General features: G+C 44.1%; 1 protein-coding gene across 2 annotated transcripts in view; it reads right to left on the bottom strand.

Moving 5' to 3' along the window:
- grik1a (glutamate receptor, ionotropic, kainate 1a) overlaps positions 1-16,390 on the bottom strand; it is a 434,840-nt gene that overhangs the window by 105,772 nt on the left and 312,678 nt on the right. For both annotated transcript variants that reach the window (XM_086006203.1, XM_086006202.1), the window contains exons 7-8: positions 5,544-5,687; positions 1,710-1,817 (exon numbers count right to left, since the gene is read on the bottom strand). In XM_086006203.1, coding sequence (XP_085862329.1) covers positions 1,710-1,817; positions 5,544-5,687 — 252 coding nt within the window. The remainder of the gene's footprint in view (positions 1-1,709; positions 1,818-5,543; positions 5,688-16,390) is intronic.

Here is a 16,390-nt window from a genome sequence, read left to right as displayed (position 1 = left end):
AGCGAGCACAGGGGTGATGGGCGAACGGGACTTGGTGCGAGTTAGGACACGGGCAGCTGAGTTTTGGATGACCTCAAGTTTACGTAGGGTGGAATGTGGGAGGCCAGCCAGGAGTGCGTTGGAACAGTTAAGTCTAGAGGTAACAAAGACATGGATGAGGGTTTCAGCAGCGGATGAGCTGAGGCAAGGGCGGAGACGGGCGATGTTACGGAGGTGGAAATAGGCGGTCTTAGTTATGCCGCAGATATGTGGTCGGAAGCTCATTTCAGGGTGAAATATGACAAGGTTGCGAACAGTGTGGTTCAGCCTCAGACAGATGTTGGGGAGAGGGATGGAGTCAGTGCCTCGGGAACGGAGTTTGTGGCGGGGACCGAAAACAATGGCTTCGGTCTTCCCAATATTTAATTGGAGAAAATTTCTGCTCATCCAGAACTGGATGTCAGACAAGTAGTCTGACAATTTAGAGACCATGGAGGGGTGTCGTCAGTGTACATGAGAAAACTGACACTGTGTTTTCGGATGATATCACCAAGGGGCAGCATGTAGATGAGAAATTGGAGGGGGCCAAGGATAGATCCTTGGGGGACACCAGAGGTAACGATGCGGGAGCGGGAAGAAAAGCCATTGAAAGTGATTCTCTGGCTACGATTAGATAGGTAAGAATGGAACCAGGCGAGTGCAGTCCCACCCAGCTGGACGACGGTGGAGAGGCGTTGGAGAAGGATGGAGTGTTTAACCATGTCAAATGCTGCAGACAAGTCAAGAAGGACGAGGACGGATAGTTTACCTTTGTCACAGTCACAAAGGATGTCATTTGTGACTTTCATGAGAGCCATTTTGATGCTGTGGCAAGGGCAGAAACCTGATTGGAGGGATTCAAACGTGGAATTGCGGGAAAGATGGCCACGTATTTGGGAGGCGACAACACGTTCAAGGACTTTGGAGTGGAAGGGAGGTTGGAGCAGAATACTGGAAATCTGAAACAAAATGCGAGAAACACTCAGCATCTGTGGAGTGAGGAAGGTAGGGTTAACTTTTCAGGTTTTATTTCCCTTCATCAGAACTCCGAAGAATTTCTGACAAAGGATCGTACGATGTCAAACGTTAACCCTACCTTGATCCCTCTACAGATGCTGCCGGATTTACAGCTATCAGGGACACTCTTAAGGACAGAATAGAACTAAAGGCTTTGTATTTCACAGTTCTTAGCATAGTAAACCTGCATTGTTCCACAGGAACAATCTATTAGTGCCTTTGGCATACCAGACTACTATATATATTGTCTGCGGGTTGATGAGTCAGTTAACAGACCTAAACTTTAACCCTGTGTGTACTATCAAGAAATAATCCATCATGAACAGAAATGCTTAATTTTTTTCACAATGGCAATGACCAAACGGGATTGTTTTAAGCAGAGAAATACGGACCGTACACAGAAAGACTTGCAGTTATGTAACCCATCTCTCAGAAAAATCTCAAAGCACTTGACGTACAATAAATTACTTTGAAGTACTTCATTGCATGTGAAACACAAATGCAGTAGCCACTTTGCATACAGCAAGATCCCACAAGAGCATTCTGATGAATGACCAGAATTTTATAAGTTTCAATGAGATCCCCTCTCATTCTTCTAAACTCCAGCGAATATAAGCCCAATCGCCCCAATCTCTCCTCAATGTAGCTAATAAGTGGAAAACTGTGTTGTTTACCTGTTCCAAACCTTCCTCCTTCAAACTAATAATATCCAAATCGAAATCTTTCCGCAGACCGTCAGTTCTGTTGAAGGTGATGCGTCCCGTCAGGCCAGCCCACTTAGCCTAAAGGACAAGATTACAAAAACACATTCAGTTTCACTTCAGTTACCACTAGCTTGAACAGAAGGGTAAACCAATCATTTATATGCATTGTTTGTATAAGCGTATAGACCTCCAAATCAGTATCAGTTTACACTCTAATGGGCACGGCGGGGGCACATTTTGCAGTTTAGTGCTCACGGCACAGACGCTCAGGCAATCGGAGCTCAAATTGGCAATTCGGGCCTGGAGGTCAGCTCGCTCAATGTGTGGCTCGCTCAATGTTCCAGGCATTAATATTTAGCCAGAGCTCTAAATTTGCCTGGAATGTTCTATTGTAGAAGTCGTTCTCATTCCTCTTTATTCTGGATCATGCAAGTATATTTGCAGGATGTGTTTTTTTCACTTTTAATAACCTATTTTGCCATGAGGAAGGACTGGAAAAACAAAAAAGGTTGCTGCACTTATCTCAAACTCAATAGAAATGTGTTAAGAGATTTTACTGGCACCCATGCACCTTACTTTAACTGTCCTTCACCAGTGCAAATTGTATGGAGGATTGAATAGAATACGTTCTCCATGATATTAACCTACACTTAAGGTTTGAATGCCAGTCACATAACAGATCAGCAGAGTGCCATAGCACCAGCAGTAACTCATTAGGCTGCCACGCAGGCTAAGTCATTGCTCACTCTTTAATGTGGGACACTGAATATCTTCCTTCTGTTCCATAATGAGAATTTTTTTATTGAGATTTTATGGGTTACTAACACTTAAGAAACAATTTTAAATTCAGCCAATAAAGACAGTTAAGAAAAATGAAGAAATAAATACTGTATAAAACATCAAATATGGATTGGAAACATAGAAACATAGAAGATAGGAGCAGGAGTAGGCCATTCAGCCCCTCGAGCCTGCTCCGCCATTTAATGAGATCATGGCTGATCATCCAAATTCAGTACCCTGTCCCTGCCTTCTCCCCATATCCTTTGATCCCTTTAGCCTCAAGAAATATATCCAACTCCCTCTTGAATATATTTAATGAACTGGCTTCCACCGCCCTCTGTGGCAGAGAATTCCACAGGTTCACCACTCTCTGGGTGAAGAAATTCCTCCTCATCTCAGTCCTAAATGGCTTAACCCTTAAGTCCTGTAACCTATTGTATAAAATATTTTTTACAATGTGATGCTGTAATTCATAAGTAATTGCTGCGCAAAATAGTGCCATGCTCAATTGGTAGGTCACATGACTCCAACACACAGTATTCTGTGCACCCTGCTGTCTATAGCACTACACTCAAGGACAGTGTGGTTCATAATGGTTTTACCAAAATCCAGCAGATATCCTATACCTTTGTTCATGGGTAGCCGGGATTGGTGTTTTTTCTGATGTTTACTGCAGTCCCGCTGTAGCCCAAATGCGGCAACAATTCACCCATTTCTGTAATGCAGCAAATTAAGTGGAGCAATTATTAATGGCCCAGAAATTCCGTTCGCAGGCCTACCGCGGGCGGAGGGCTGCGATTTGGAAAAATCTGCACCTGGACCGGAGGAGCTCCCGGGAGGCGCAGAGTTCTGTTGCTGGGCCTCTCTAAACTGCCGGTGCGCAGAGCTCACGTATCCCAGAGGTGCAGGCGGTTCGCAGCGTCCCTGGGATCACGTGGGCCATGGGGAGCCAATCAGAGCAGGGAACCTCCCTTCATAGATTTGACAGGAAGACCTGTCAAATCTATGAATAGAGGTCACCCCCAAAACATAAGTAAAACTTCAAATAATTTTTTTTTTAAATCACATTTTTAAAATGACTATAAATTACATAAATTAACTATTTTAAACAAAAATTAAATTTTTGAAAAAAATAATTAAAGTTTTTAACGGGGCTAAAAATAAACTTACCTCTCTTTAAAGTATTTTAAAATGATAAATCAGAGGGAATTTTTTTTAATTTTTACTTTCTTCAACTCTTATCCTGGTAAAAGCACGCCTTGCTTTTACAGGCGCAAGAATTGTAAGTGTTTTCTGCGGGCGGAGGGTCTCCAAAAAATGGAACTCTCCCCCCCACAGTGGCTCTGCTCCAGGGCAGGCGTCCGGTCTGTCAAGGGCTTTCTTAACAGATCGGAAATGCCGGTTTCCTGCGCATTCGCAGTGCATGCCTAAAACCGGCATTTCCGATGTCCCTACGAGCGAGTACACAGCCTGTACTCACTCGTAGGGATCGGAATTTCTGCCTCATTGTGTCAAATGATTTGCACGAGGCAATACTCCCCACTGGGTGCCAGTCAAGCTCAGTGTACCAGAGGTGCACCTGTGAATTTCCTGGCTCACGGAGCTTGTGTTGGGATTGAGGTGCTTGGGGGCGGGGGGTGGGGCAGATGCAGGAGCACCAGCTGCAGGCCTGGAGGTCTTCAGCTGCGCTCTTGACTACCTGCATCAGGGCCTTTTGCCTGCTGCTCGATGGGACCACCAGAGGGCCCCGAGCCCCAAAGCTCATCCTGCTAAACAAAGGGAACTGACCCTCAAGGCTCCGTATTCTGAGCCCCCCCCCCCCCCCCCGCCTCCCCCGCAGACATGTCAGTCTATGGAGGGCCCAGTGCAAGTCCCACTGCCAGCTTTTTTGGCATTCCCCTGCATTTGGACGGCCTCAGAGGAAAGTGAGGCTTGAGGGCCCCGAACTCCACCTTCCCCAGGTGCTGGTGTAGTCCTTCCCAGACAAGGAACTCCCACCCCCAGAAATTCTGGGGCAGTGTAGTGATGGTGTAGGCCTGATGCAAAACCTTTCTATCCTTATTTCCTCTTCACTGTGCCAGGGTTCTGAGTGCAACGAAGAGGAACGTCTACCACAATATTTGTAATACTATTTACTTTCCATTTTACAAAACTTGGTTAAGACATGTGATGTAAAAAGACTACTGAACGCTTGGTTTGAGTATAAAACAAGGCTTTAATCAACTGTTTCACAACCATGAGATTCTAGTTACATCACTAGTTCCTGGTTACAGAAACATCCTGAGCAAGCTGGGCCCACGCCCGAGTATTTATACTCCTTGGACGGCGCCACCAGCTGGCCGCCCAGTGTTACTTCATGAGTCATTTCTCCATGAATGGTAAGATTCATGACAACGTGTTTGTTTTGTCAACTTTACTTGTTATTCCCCTCCCCAAAATCTTTCCTTCCAGTTATTTACATTGGAAAGTATTTATTGTTTGGTATCATTTCCCAGGGTAGATTTGGTTAAGAGCGACGTAAGAAAACTACTAGGCACTTGGTCTAAGCGTTAAACAAAGCTTTAATCAACTGTTTTACAACATGGAGGTCTAGTTGTGTCCTTCACTAGTTCCTGTTAAGAATGTCTTGCGCAAGCTGGGCCCGTGCCCGAGTATTTATACTCTCCCTGGACAGCGCCACCCGCAGGCTGCTCAGTATTATTTCATAAGTCTTTCTTTCATGAATGACTGATTCATGTCACTGGAGTAAGGGGAAGTCAATGGAAATGAAAATGGGAAGAGATGCATAATACTTTGGAGTGTTGCCCAATTACACCAGTAGCATCCTCGCTCCATGATGTACTGTATTCTAAATAGGTGTGTAAGTTAATTATCTGGAGATACAGTATTTATTTCTCCATAAGTGTTACAAGTACAACAATGTTAACCTTGGAGCTGTCCCACTGTGCTGATCCTCAAACGTGTGCACTGAGGCAGAAAATAAATGGCCCCATAAAAATCACTGGAGATAAATAGTTTACTTGCCTCTTTGATGAGGCTCATAAACCTGGATCCAAAGCGCCAGGGCTTGTGCCTGTGACACTGTAAGGAGCTGACCGTCATTTGAAAGGCTTTTCGGAAGGCGACAGACACCACGTACACTGCATCATACATCAGGGCTGCGTCCGTCTGACAGAAAATATCAAAACAACATTTCAGCTGCAGATAGGAACCAGAGAGTTAGTGTTGGACTTGAAGATATAATCAGAACACAGAGAGAGAGAGATAAACACAATTCCTTCCATTCTACTGTCTCCGATTGTACATTTTTTTTACATGCCCCTTTATTCCATGAGAAATATATTTTTAACGTGAAATATATCTTTATCACTATTCCACATTTTAAAGTAATTCACTTTATATTTTATATCACTTGCATTACACATTTCAAATATTCCAGCTACCAGTTTTAGTAGGGAAAATGATTTCATGATGACTAGAGGTTAAACAATAGGGAATGATAGGACAGTTTATTTTGTTAGTTATCCTGTGATTAACAAATAATACACAAATCTTACTCGTGTGTAGATAATCCACATGTCTGAGTTATAGCAGCTCTTTCACAAGTATATTCCACACGTGTAGCAAACTATCTAGAACTCCCCATTGCCAATAAGATATTCTGCTATTCTTTGGGTCAGTGGCTGCCAGTACTGTACAACCTGGAAGATTCAGCCTTGCTGCAAACCACAGTGTATAATTTCATATGTGCAAGTTCTCATTCTTTTTTGTTTAGATCTGGTCCTGTGTAATGAGACAGGATTAATAAAAATGTCCTAGTAAAGGATCCCCTTGGAATGAGTGACCATAATATGGTTGAATTCCAAATTCAGTTTGAGGGTGAGAGCGTTGGATCTCAAACCAGCGTACTGAGCTTAAATAAAGGAGACTATGAAGGTATGAGAGTAGAATTGACTAAAGTGGACTGGGAAAACAGATTAAAGTGTAAGACGGTGCAAGAGCAGTGGTCTACATTCAAGGAGATATTTCACATCTTTCAAGATAAATATATTCCACTGAGGGAAAAGGGGAGTAAAAGAAAAGACAGCCATCCGTGGCTTAGTAAAGTAATAAAGGATAGTATCCAACTGAAAACAAGGGCATATAAAATAGCCAAATCTAGTGGGAGGATAGAAGATTGGGAAGCATTTAAAAGCCAGCAAACAATAACTAAAAGATTAATTAAGAAAGGGAAGATAGATTATGAAAGTAAACTAGCAAAAAATATAAAAACAGAGAGCAAGAGTTTCTACAGCTATATAAAAAGAAAAAGGGTGGTTAAAGTGAACGTTGGTCCCTTAGAGGATGGGACCGGGAAACTAGTGGTGGGGAACATGGAGATGGCAAAGACGCTGAACAAATATTTTGTATCAGTCTTTACAGTAGAGGACACTAAAAATATCCCAACACTGGACAAACAGGGGGCAATGGGGGGGGAGGAGCTAAAGACGATTAAAATCACTAAGGAGATGGTACTCGGTAAAATAATGGGACTTAAGGCGGATAAATCCCCCGGACCTGATGGCCTACATCCTAGGGTCTTGAGAGAAGTGGCGGTAGGGATTGTGGATGCATTGGTAATTATTTTCCAAAACTCCCTGGACTCAGGAAAGGTCCCGGCAGATTGGAAAACTGCTAATGTAACACCCTTATTTAAGAAGGGAAGTAGACAAAAAGCTGGAAACTATAGACCAGTTAGCCTAACATCTGTGGTTGGCAAAATGTTGGAGTCCATTATTAAGGAAACAGTAACAGAGCATTTGGATAAACATAATTTAATAGGACAGAGTCAGCATGGTTTTATGAAGGGGAAGTCATGTTTGACAAATTTGCTCGAATTCTTTGAGGGCGTAACATACAGGGTGGATAAAGGGGAACCAGTGGATGTAGTGTATCTGGACTTCCAAAAGGCATTTGACAAGGTTCCACACAAAAGATTACTGATCAAGATAAAAAATCACGGGATTGGGGGTCATATACTGGCATGGGTGGAAGATTGGCTATCTAACAGAAAACAAAGAGTTGGGATAAATGGTTCATTCTCAAGATGGCAATCAGTAACTAGTGGTGTTCCGCAGGGGTCAGTGCTGGGACCCCAACTCTTTACAATCTATATTAACGATTTGGAGGAAGGGACCGAGTGCAACGTATCCAAGTTTGCCGATGATACAAAGATGGGAGGGAAAGCAGTGAGTGAGGAGGACATAAAAAACCTGCAAAAGGACATAGACAGGCTAAGTGAGTGGGCAGAGATTTGGCAGATGGAATATAATATTGGAAAGTGTGAGGTTATGCACTTTGGCAGAAAAAATCAAAGAGCAAGTTATTATCTAAATGGAGAGAAACTGCAAAGTGCTACAGTACAAAGGGATCTGGGTGTCCTGGTGCATGAAACACAAAAAGTTAGTATGCAGATGCAGCAGGTGATCAGGAAGGCCAATGGAATCTTGGTTTTTATTGCAAGGGGGATGGAGTATAAAAACAGGGAGGTCTTGCTGCAGTTATACAGGGTATTAGTGAGGCCACACCTGGAATACTGCGTGCAGTTTTGGTTTCCATATTTAAGAAAAGATATACTTGCTCTCGAGGCAGTTCAGAGAAGGTTCACTCGGTTGATTCCAGAGATGAGGGGGTTGACGTATGAGGAAAGGTTGAGTAAGTTGGGCCTCTACTCATTGGAGTTCAGAAGAATGAGAGGCGATCTTATTGAAACATATAAGATTGTGAGGGGTCTTGATCGGGTGGATGCGGTGAGGATGTTTCCACTGATGGGTGAGACTAGAACTAGGGGGCATAATCTTAGAATAAGGGGCTGCCGTTTCAGGACTGAGATGAGGAGAAACTTCTTCACTCAGAGGGTAGTAAATCTATGGAATTTGCTACCTCAGGGAGCTGTGGAAGCTGCAACATTAAATAAATTTAAAACAGAGATAGACAGTTTCCTAGCAGACAAGGGAATTAGGGGTTACGGGGAGAGGGCAGGGAAGTGGACGTGAGTCTAGATTCAGATCAGCCATGATCCTATTGAATGGCGGAGCAGGCCCGAGGGGCCGTATGACCTACTCCTGCTCCTATTTCTTATGTTCTAAACATTCTTGTGAGTTTTTCACTGAGAGGGACGGTAATGCTGAGGAACACAGCACTTTCCCATTCCGAGCACCTACTATCAGCATGAGCCACTAGCAAATCAGGAGAGGATGGTTAGCTGCAAAGTAAAGCTTCTACTTTGCCACAACAATCTTCTTCAACCGTATGTAAAAGAGCACCCCCGCTGCATCAATGTGACATCTCCACATTTTCCAAAACCACTCACCTTGTGGCCTCTCTAAGCGAGATCGCCAAGTCTGTGCCAATTACCAAATCAGTGATGGCTTTGTGCTGAGGGCCCATTCTCAGCTGGGACTGGATTACAAATGCCCAAACCTATCTCGCATGGCAGCCTTATAGAGGAAACTTTTATTCAGTAACTCTGGGCTGGATTTGAACTCGTAACTTACCCAGCTTCCCCCCACCCCAAATTTTTATTTTTCTCCGGGATGGGGACGGGGGGTGGGTAGGGGGGGTTTCCCCAATTGTCCGCCATAACTGAAAGATTTGTGAAATCCCCAGTGAAATTATATACAAGTAGAAATTCAACCCCCAGCTCGCTAGGCGGTGAGCTAGCCATTTGTCTCCATGCACTAAACTGATAAAAACAATAATAGGAACAGGAATCGGAAAATCCACCCCTCAAGTTTGTTCCGCCATTCAGTTAGATCACGGCTGGTCTGTATCTTAACTCCATTTACCCGCCTTGGTTCTGTAACCCTTAATACCCCTTGCCTAACAAAAATCTATCAAAATAACAACAGAAAACGCTGGAAAAACTCAGCAGGCCAGGCAACATCTGTGGAGAGAGAAACAGAGTCGACGTTTCGGGTCGAAACCCTTCTTCAGAACTGAGAAAAAAGGCAGGAAATGAAACAAAAGGCAGTTTGGGGGCTGGGAAATGGGGGAGGGGATGAAAGAAGAGACATTAAGAGATATTCAAGGCGAGACGAGATGGTAATAGGACAGGTAAAGAGACAAACAATGGCTCTAGATGAAGTGTGAAATGCGCTGGCAGAGTGAGAGACAGCTGCCATGTGGGAGAGAGAAAAAAAGGAAAAGGCACAAACCAAAAGTGTGGATAAAATATATATAAATATAATAGGGGCCGAGGTTATGATCTGAAATTGTTGAACTCGATATTGAGTCCGGAAGGCTGTAAAGTGCCTAATCGGATGATGAGGTGCTGTTCCTCGAGTTTACGGTGAGCTTCCGTGGAACAATGCAAGAGGCCGAGGACGGTGAGGTCCGAGTGGGAATGGAGCGGTGAATTAAAGTGACAGGCCACCGGAAGCTCAGGGTCACCCTTACGGACTGAACGGAGGTGTTCCGCAAAGCGGTCACCCAATCTGTGTCTGGTCTCCCCAATGTAGAGGAGACCACATGGTGAGCAGCTCTATAAATCTCAGTTTTGAAAATTTTCAATTGAACCCCTTTGCCTCAATAGCTTTTGGGGGTAGAAAATTCTAGATTTCCACTACACTTTGTGTGAAGAAATGATAGGTAAACAGCAGCACATAACAATCACCCACAAATGCACGAACCCAACCTCTGTAGAAGCTGCAGGTGCCCTAAATAAATGATTACAGATTCAATCATTATCCCTTTGGGAAACTAAAACAATCTGTACCTCATGGCACTTTCTTTTTTAGGAAGGTAGGCCGTCAATACAATTAGTCACATCAACAACACGCACAGAAAATTGACCAATAAAATATTGATTTTACGAAAGCTCAGACTATACACACTTGTCGGTACACACAGCTATTTTGTGAGGGATAATTTTTGCTCTGGGCAGATGGATTAGAAGCCTGGCCTGTTAAATGCCATTCACTCTATTTTACCAGCAAAACTTATTTGATTTATCCGACCGAAAATAAATTGTTTGACATGTTATACACGGCTATTTTTGTCATTACCTGATATAGTTTCAAGGGAGTAGCAAAGCCGTCCCAGCTGCTTTGATGTAGTTTGCTTCTAGTTTATATGGAGTTTGATTGCTTTACAGTTTCAACATCGCACAAGGGTCATTAAGTGTGTCTGGTTTGGTTACATTCGTGACTTTCTTTTACAAATCATCAGATAGACGCAACAACTGAATGAGAAACTTCAGTTTAACATGAAGACTTGGCAATTAAAGTTCACACTTTTCAAAGACAAACCTTTTTTTTCATCGGATTTTTAAAAATCATTTTTGATGAATTTTTGTTCTCGGCACAGTAAGGGGACGCAGTTCCATGAAAAGAAGCAACTATTTTCCTATTTTTGGTAACGACTGCCAGCAAGCATGCCCAGGCAGGTTCAGCACAGCCAGACACAGAACTGCTCCCTCTGCTTTGTCCCAATGTTACTTAATCCAACTTCAGACCAACACCCCTGACTTCACCATGTGTAAATATTTCCATTTCCAGCACTTGCTTTCACCGTGTCCTGCGACTGAGATTGAAATTACACAATTCCCACTGCGTCAACCCCATTTTATTGCAAGTTTTACACTGAGTACCTAACTTGTTATTAGTGTTAACAATTGGAAACAATGATAGAATCCGACAGCACAGAAGGAGGCCATTCGGCCCATCGTGCCTGTGCCGGCTCTTTGAAAGAGCTCTCCAATTAGTCCCACTCCCCTGCTCTTTCCCCGTAGCCCTGCACATTTTTCCTTTTTAAGTATATATCCAATTCTCTTTTGAAAGTTACTATTGAATCTGCTCCCACCACCCTTTCAGACAGTGTATTCCAGATTATAACAACTCGCTGCGTAAATAAAGTTTTCCTCAACTTCCTCCCTGGCTTTTTTTTGGCAATTATCTTAAATCTGTGTCCTCTGGTTACTGACCCACTTGCCAGTGCAAACAGTTTCTCCCAATCTACTCTATCAAAACCCTTCATAGTTTTCAACACCTCTATTAAATCTCCCCTTAACCTTCTCTGCTCTAGGGAGAACGATCCCAGCTTCTCTATTTCCTCTACAAAGTACAAGTACATTAAACTTAGCAGGTAACGTAAAACATCATATGACACAGATATTGTAAATAATATATAGATTCATACGTGGCCTTCTTGCGACAACACACTTCAGCCGTGTCATCCTGGACAATTTTTCCTTTTTTATACCTGATCTCAAATAACAAACAGCAATGTGAATATTGGGTTAAGTCGTCTGTCTGTTGAATATACGGAAATTCTGTATGTCACGAATGCAAAGTTCCTTTAATACAAGATGTCCTCTTTATTGTTCAAAGTATTCTGAATAACTCCTTCCATACATGTACTGCTCTGAGCAAAGCTCAACCCCAAATCATATTGGCATTATGGTTCACTGTTTAATCTAAAAGACTAGCCAGTCAAGGATGGCAAAGACAACAAACTTTTTAGAATTTCTTCAAAGTTTAGGAGTTGTAGCTGCCACAAGTATTTTAACAACAGATTTTAAAAAGTCTCTGAGCAAACATGAAATATTCTAGCATAAAATCAGCCACACTGAACATTTTATACTTTACAAGTCTGTAAGTCATGACCGAAAAAGGATTCCAGTTGAATTAATATTCATAACACTTTATATTTTTACTTATAAATTAAATACACTGTTGTGGCAGAGCCACTAAGGGACTCCGATCAACTGTATATAATTCCCTTTAACAATATGTCAGCTACAGCCTGAGTCTGTATCTTTGTATATACTGTTTGCATGTACAGAGCGCGGTCCCTTTAAGAGCGCGGGCAAATGCGATGACATCACGCCGTTCATCACGTGATCCCCACCGGCGGGAAAAACGTGATGACGTCATGACGCCAGCCACGGGACCGCCCAAGCAGTCCTCGTGGAGTCTCCGAACTGACTGGACCTGTATTCGTAATTCTCTTGCAACTGTTTGTTAAACTCAATGGGCTAGATTTTCAGTATAGACAGTTTTGGGGCGCTAACCTTAGCGCCCGGCTGAAGTTAGCGCCCGCCCCAAAGTAGCGCCCCGTTGCCAGAAATTCAGTGGCTTCGCCCTAAGAGGTTGGTGGAGCGCTAAAAGAGGCGTTCCACTACTATCTTTAGGCGCTAAGCCGGCGGTGCAGAGCGCAACGCCCGAGCTCGGGCGCAGCGCACGGCAGACACTCTGGTGCCACTGAGCTCTTAAAGGGGAAGGGTGCATGTGTTCTTTTCAAAAGCAAAGTGTGTGTGTGTGTGTGGGGGGGGGGGGGAAATGAGGAGGAGGAGGAGGAGGAGGAGGAGGAGGAGGAGGACGGAAACATAAATACACCGTGCACAACAACACACTGGATCCTTCCACACAACACATGCAGACTGCCGTTTATACTGCATGAGGAGTGCCCTTTAATTTGCGCTCCCCAGGGTCTGTTGCGTTCCATTTTACAAACGCTCTGGACGCCAGCCGCACAATGGGGCGGTCCGCCTGAAGTTTGGATTCGGGGCGGCCAAAGGGCGTTGCACGAGGATGTGATGTCATTTTCTGCGCGCGCATCCGGGCGGCCGCTAAACTTTGCACCGGCGCTAACGGGCAACTTAATTTGGGGCGGGGCACAAACTGCACTGCGCCCGGGCGCTACACGCATAGCGCCCGAAAATCACTTCTCTTAAGGCGCTAACTGCTGGCGCAAGCAACTGAAAATCTAGCCCAATTAGTTTTACATTAAACATCGTTTGTTTGATCGCCTGAGTCAACCTCAGTCTCTTGATAGGAACTAGACATTCCTACACCGTAAATTATAATTTGCTGTCAAATATTACAATTTATAAAAGTTTTTGGAATCACCTTTCTTTACATTGTACTTGTGCACATGCCTGTTAATCATAATCAATTAATGTTACAGAGCAGGGCATTCTCCCCATGCAGCTGTGTTTTACTCCACAAGACACCCACTCGAATGTCACTCTCCTGCTCGCTCACCACTCTAATATTTTGTTTTATCAAGTAACTCTCTTATTCTCATTTTAAAGTACCTAAATCAGTAATTTCCTTATCATTTCCTGTGCTCCTCAAGGCAAGGCTCATCAGTATATTGGAATGGAACTCTTCCTTATTTCAGACACCGAGTGTTGGTATCTAGCATTCCAAGCTCAAGTATTGAATGGCCAGATGAAGAGTTAAGCTCTCTCTACTGTGTGCATCAATGTGAATATTGGGTTAAGTCTTCTGTCTGTTGAACATATGGAAATTCTGTATGTCACGAATGCAAAGTTCCTTTAATACAAAATGTCCCCTCACCACACCACTGGGAATTCTTCCACTTCCCGCACTCGCCAGATTTATACCCTTTCTGAGTGAGATCGCCACTGAGCGACGGCAGTGTTGCATTGTGGGCCTACAGCCACTAGGAGTCGGACTGAGACAGCCCAAACTCAATGCACAGGCGGGAGAGTGAGAAGACTGTTATCCCAGTCTGAACTGCATTCCAACATAGGTCACAAAGGTGAAAGGATGCCATTCTAGCTCACCGTGCCACTCAGTCCCTGTGGATTTAGCAATAGAGTTGATGTCAATACAGCGTCTTAATATGAAGTGTGACACAAAAGCTTATTATAGTATTTCACTGTCACACGTTTTCAAACTAAAACAAGTTACTTTAACACATTATAAAATGTGCACTGTACTTTAACACATTATAAAATGTGCACTGTACTTTAACACATTATAAAATGTGCACTGTACTTTAACACATTATAAAATGTGCACTGTACTTTAACACATTATAAAATGTGCACTGTGTACAGTATCTTATGGATGTCCCATATGATCCATCTAAAATCAGTACTGCTACCATCTGGAGTTGGCACTGGTCATTTTGTTTACAGATTTCCAATTTTTGTTTCAAATTTGATGCCTAGCAAGCCATTCACAGGCTTCTGCGACACTTAAGAAATAGCGCCTTTCACAACCCCAGGAATGTCTCAAAGCACTTTACAACTAAGAGAAGTACTTTTCAAGTGTTGTAAGGTAGGAAACACGGCAGCTAATTTGTACACAGCAAGGTCCCACAAGTGTTCGGAATCATCAGTGAGGCAGCAGGGCCCTGGGGCTTGCTGCAGTGGCATCCACCCGTGGGGAACGGCCGGGCAGTTTCTGGTGGCTTTAAATAGTCACTGTTGGTCACCCTGAAACCAGAGCTCATCCTAACCTCACAAGACACTGAGGACAATGCCATTGAGAGCGGAGGCAGAGCAATTGCCAATCCAGCAGCCATTGTTAGGGGGCTGGTGAGCAGTGAGTGAGCGAGTCAGTTGTCCTGTTATTGTAAATGAAGAGTATTTGAAATACAGCCACTCTACAGCCATTCAAGGAAAGAGAGAGAGTCAAAACACAATGGGGGAGAAATTTGGCATCGCCCCGCTTGGGGCGCTGATTTCGGTCGGGTGCAAAGTTTAGCGCCTGGCGCTAATTATCGCCTCTGACTGCAAAATTCGCCTCTATCGCCCCTGGAGGTGATTTGAGCGCGAAATCAGGCGCTACACACCCCTCTTAAGGCGCAAACGTCAGGGAGCGAGGCACTACCTCAGAACGCTACCGAAGCTCAGGCGATGTCCGTTACCATGGAAGCCAGACAGACTGGCGCCGTCCAGTTCTTAAAGGGGCGGGGCCTTCTTTCTGGCCAGCCACTCCCTGCTCATTGCAGCCTTGAATCTCAGCCTGGAGAGACCTCGAAAGCAATAGTGTTGGAAGCACTAATGGATAGGCCCAGGGAAAGAGCTCGGCGCTTAGGAACATCAAAAGTGGTGCTGAGGGCCAAAACTCCTTAGGACAGCGTTAAATCTCTCCAGACGTCTCTCTCTCTCTCAACCTGCGTGTACCAAAAATTTTGCCGACAAGAAAAGGCAGGAAGCGCCCGCCTTTAAATAGCGCTCCCCCAGCCCCTTCCCGACTGCAAAACGTTTCCCTCGACCTGTCGTTCCTAGCGGCAGACGGAAAGGCAGGGGGGGCGACTCAATATCCAGTCCAGGGCGCTACCGGGGCGTTGCACGCTCGACTAACGTCATGATCAGCGGGCGCAGGAGATCGTGGCGGTAGTGTTTGGCGCCGCCGCAAAATGTCTGGTCAATTTCACGAGCGGCGCTAAAATCGCCGCGCTCGGGCGCTAACTTCCTAGCAACCCGTTAGTGCCCCCCAGAGGCGCTAACGGGAGGCGCTAAGCAACAGAATTTTCCCCCCAATGTAAATAAAGTGCACAGTTCGTAACTAAAAAAAAAACCATTTTACCCTATTAATGAAGATCTTTGTTACTATTGATGACGTCGTGGCCATTCTCTCTCATGGAATAGGAATGCTACAACATAGTTCCTCCATGTATCCAAGGAATTTATGCACATCAACTATGACCCAAGATCTGATCTAAGAGGTTTGAGATATACATTTGTAGTGATTCAATATCAACACAAATAAAACTCTGTACGATGCTCACATATTGTTTTTGCTCTCGCACTCCAATGATCCACAGAAATTAAAATCAAAAGTGCTGTAAATCGCTGCTGTTGCTCCCAGTATTGAAATGGTCCTTCCCGATACAGATCACAGTCAGTTACCCAGCAATTCAAAGTCTACTGTACAACAGCAGAATGTTTGAAATCACAATGCGCAACGCAGGTATAAAATAAAACATCTGAGCTGCAAGAAATGAATTTTAAACATTTGCGTTTCTTTCTTGCTGTGTGCAGTCGTCAGTAATGAGGCGAGGACCAGATGAGCTCAGCTCTGCTGTCTGTCACAGTCAAATAGTTTGCCAATACTTGTTGTCTAGCCTCG

The sequence above is a fragment of the Somniosus microcephalus genome, chromosome 14, assembly GCF_052327205.1.
Source record: "Somniosus microcephalus isolate GS21.2 chromosome 14, FLI_Smic_1.0, whole genome shotgun sequence".
NCBI lineage: Eukaryota > Metazoa > Chordata > Chondrichthyes > Squaliformes > Somniosidae > Somniosus > Somniosus microcephalus.
The sequence above is the reverse complement of the archived record's forward strand: the minus strand, read 5'-3'. Positions and strand labels throughout refer to the sequence as shown.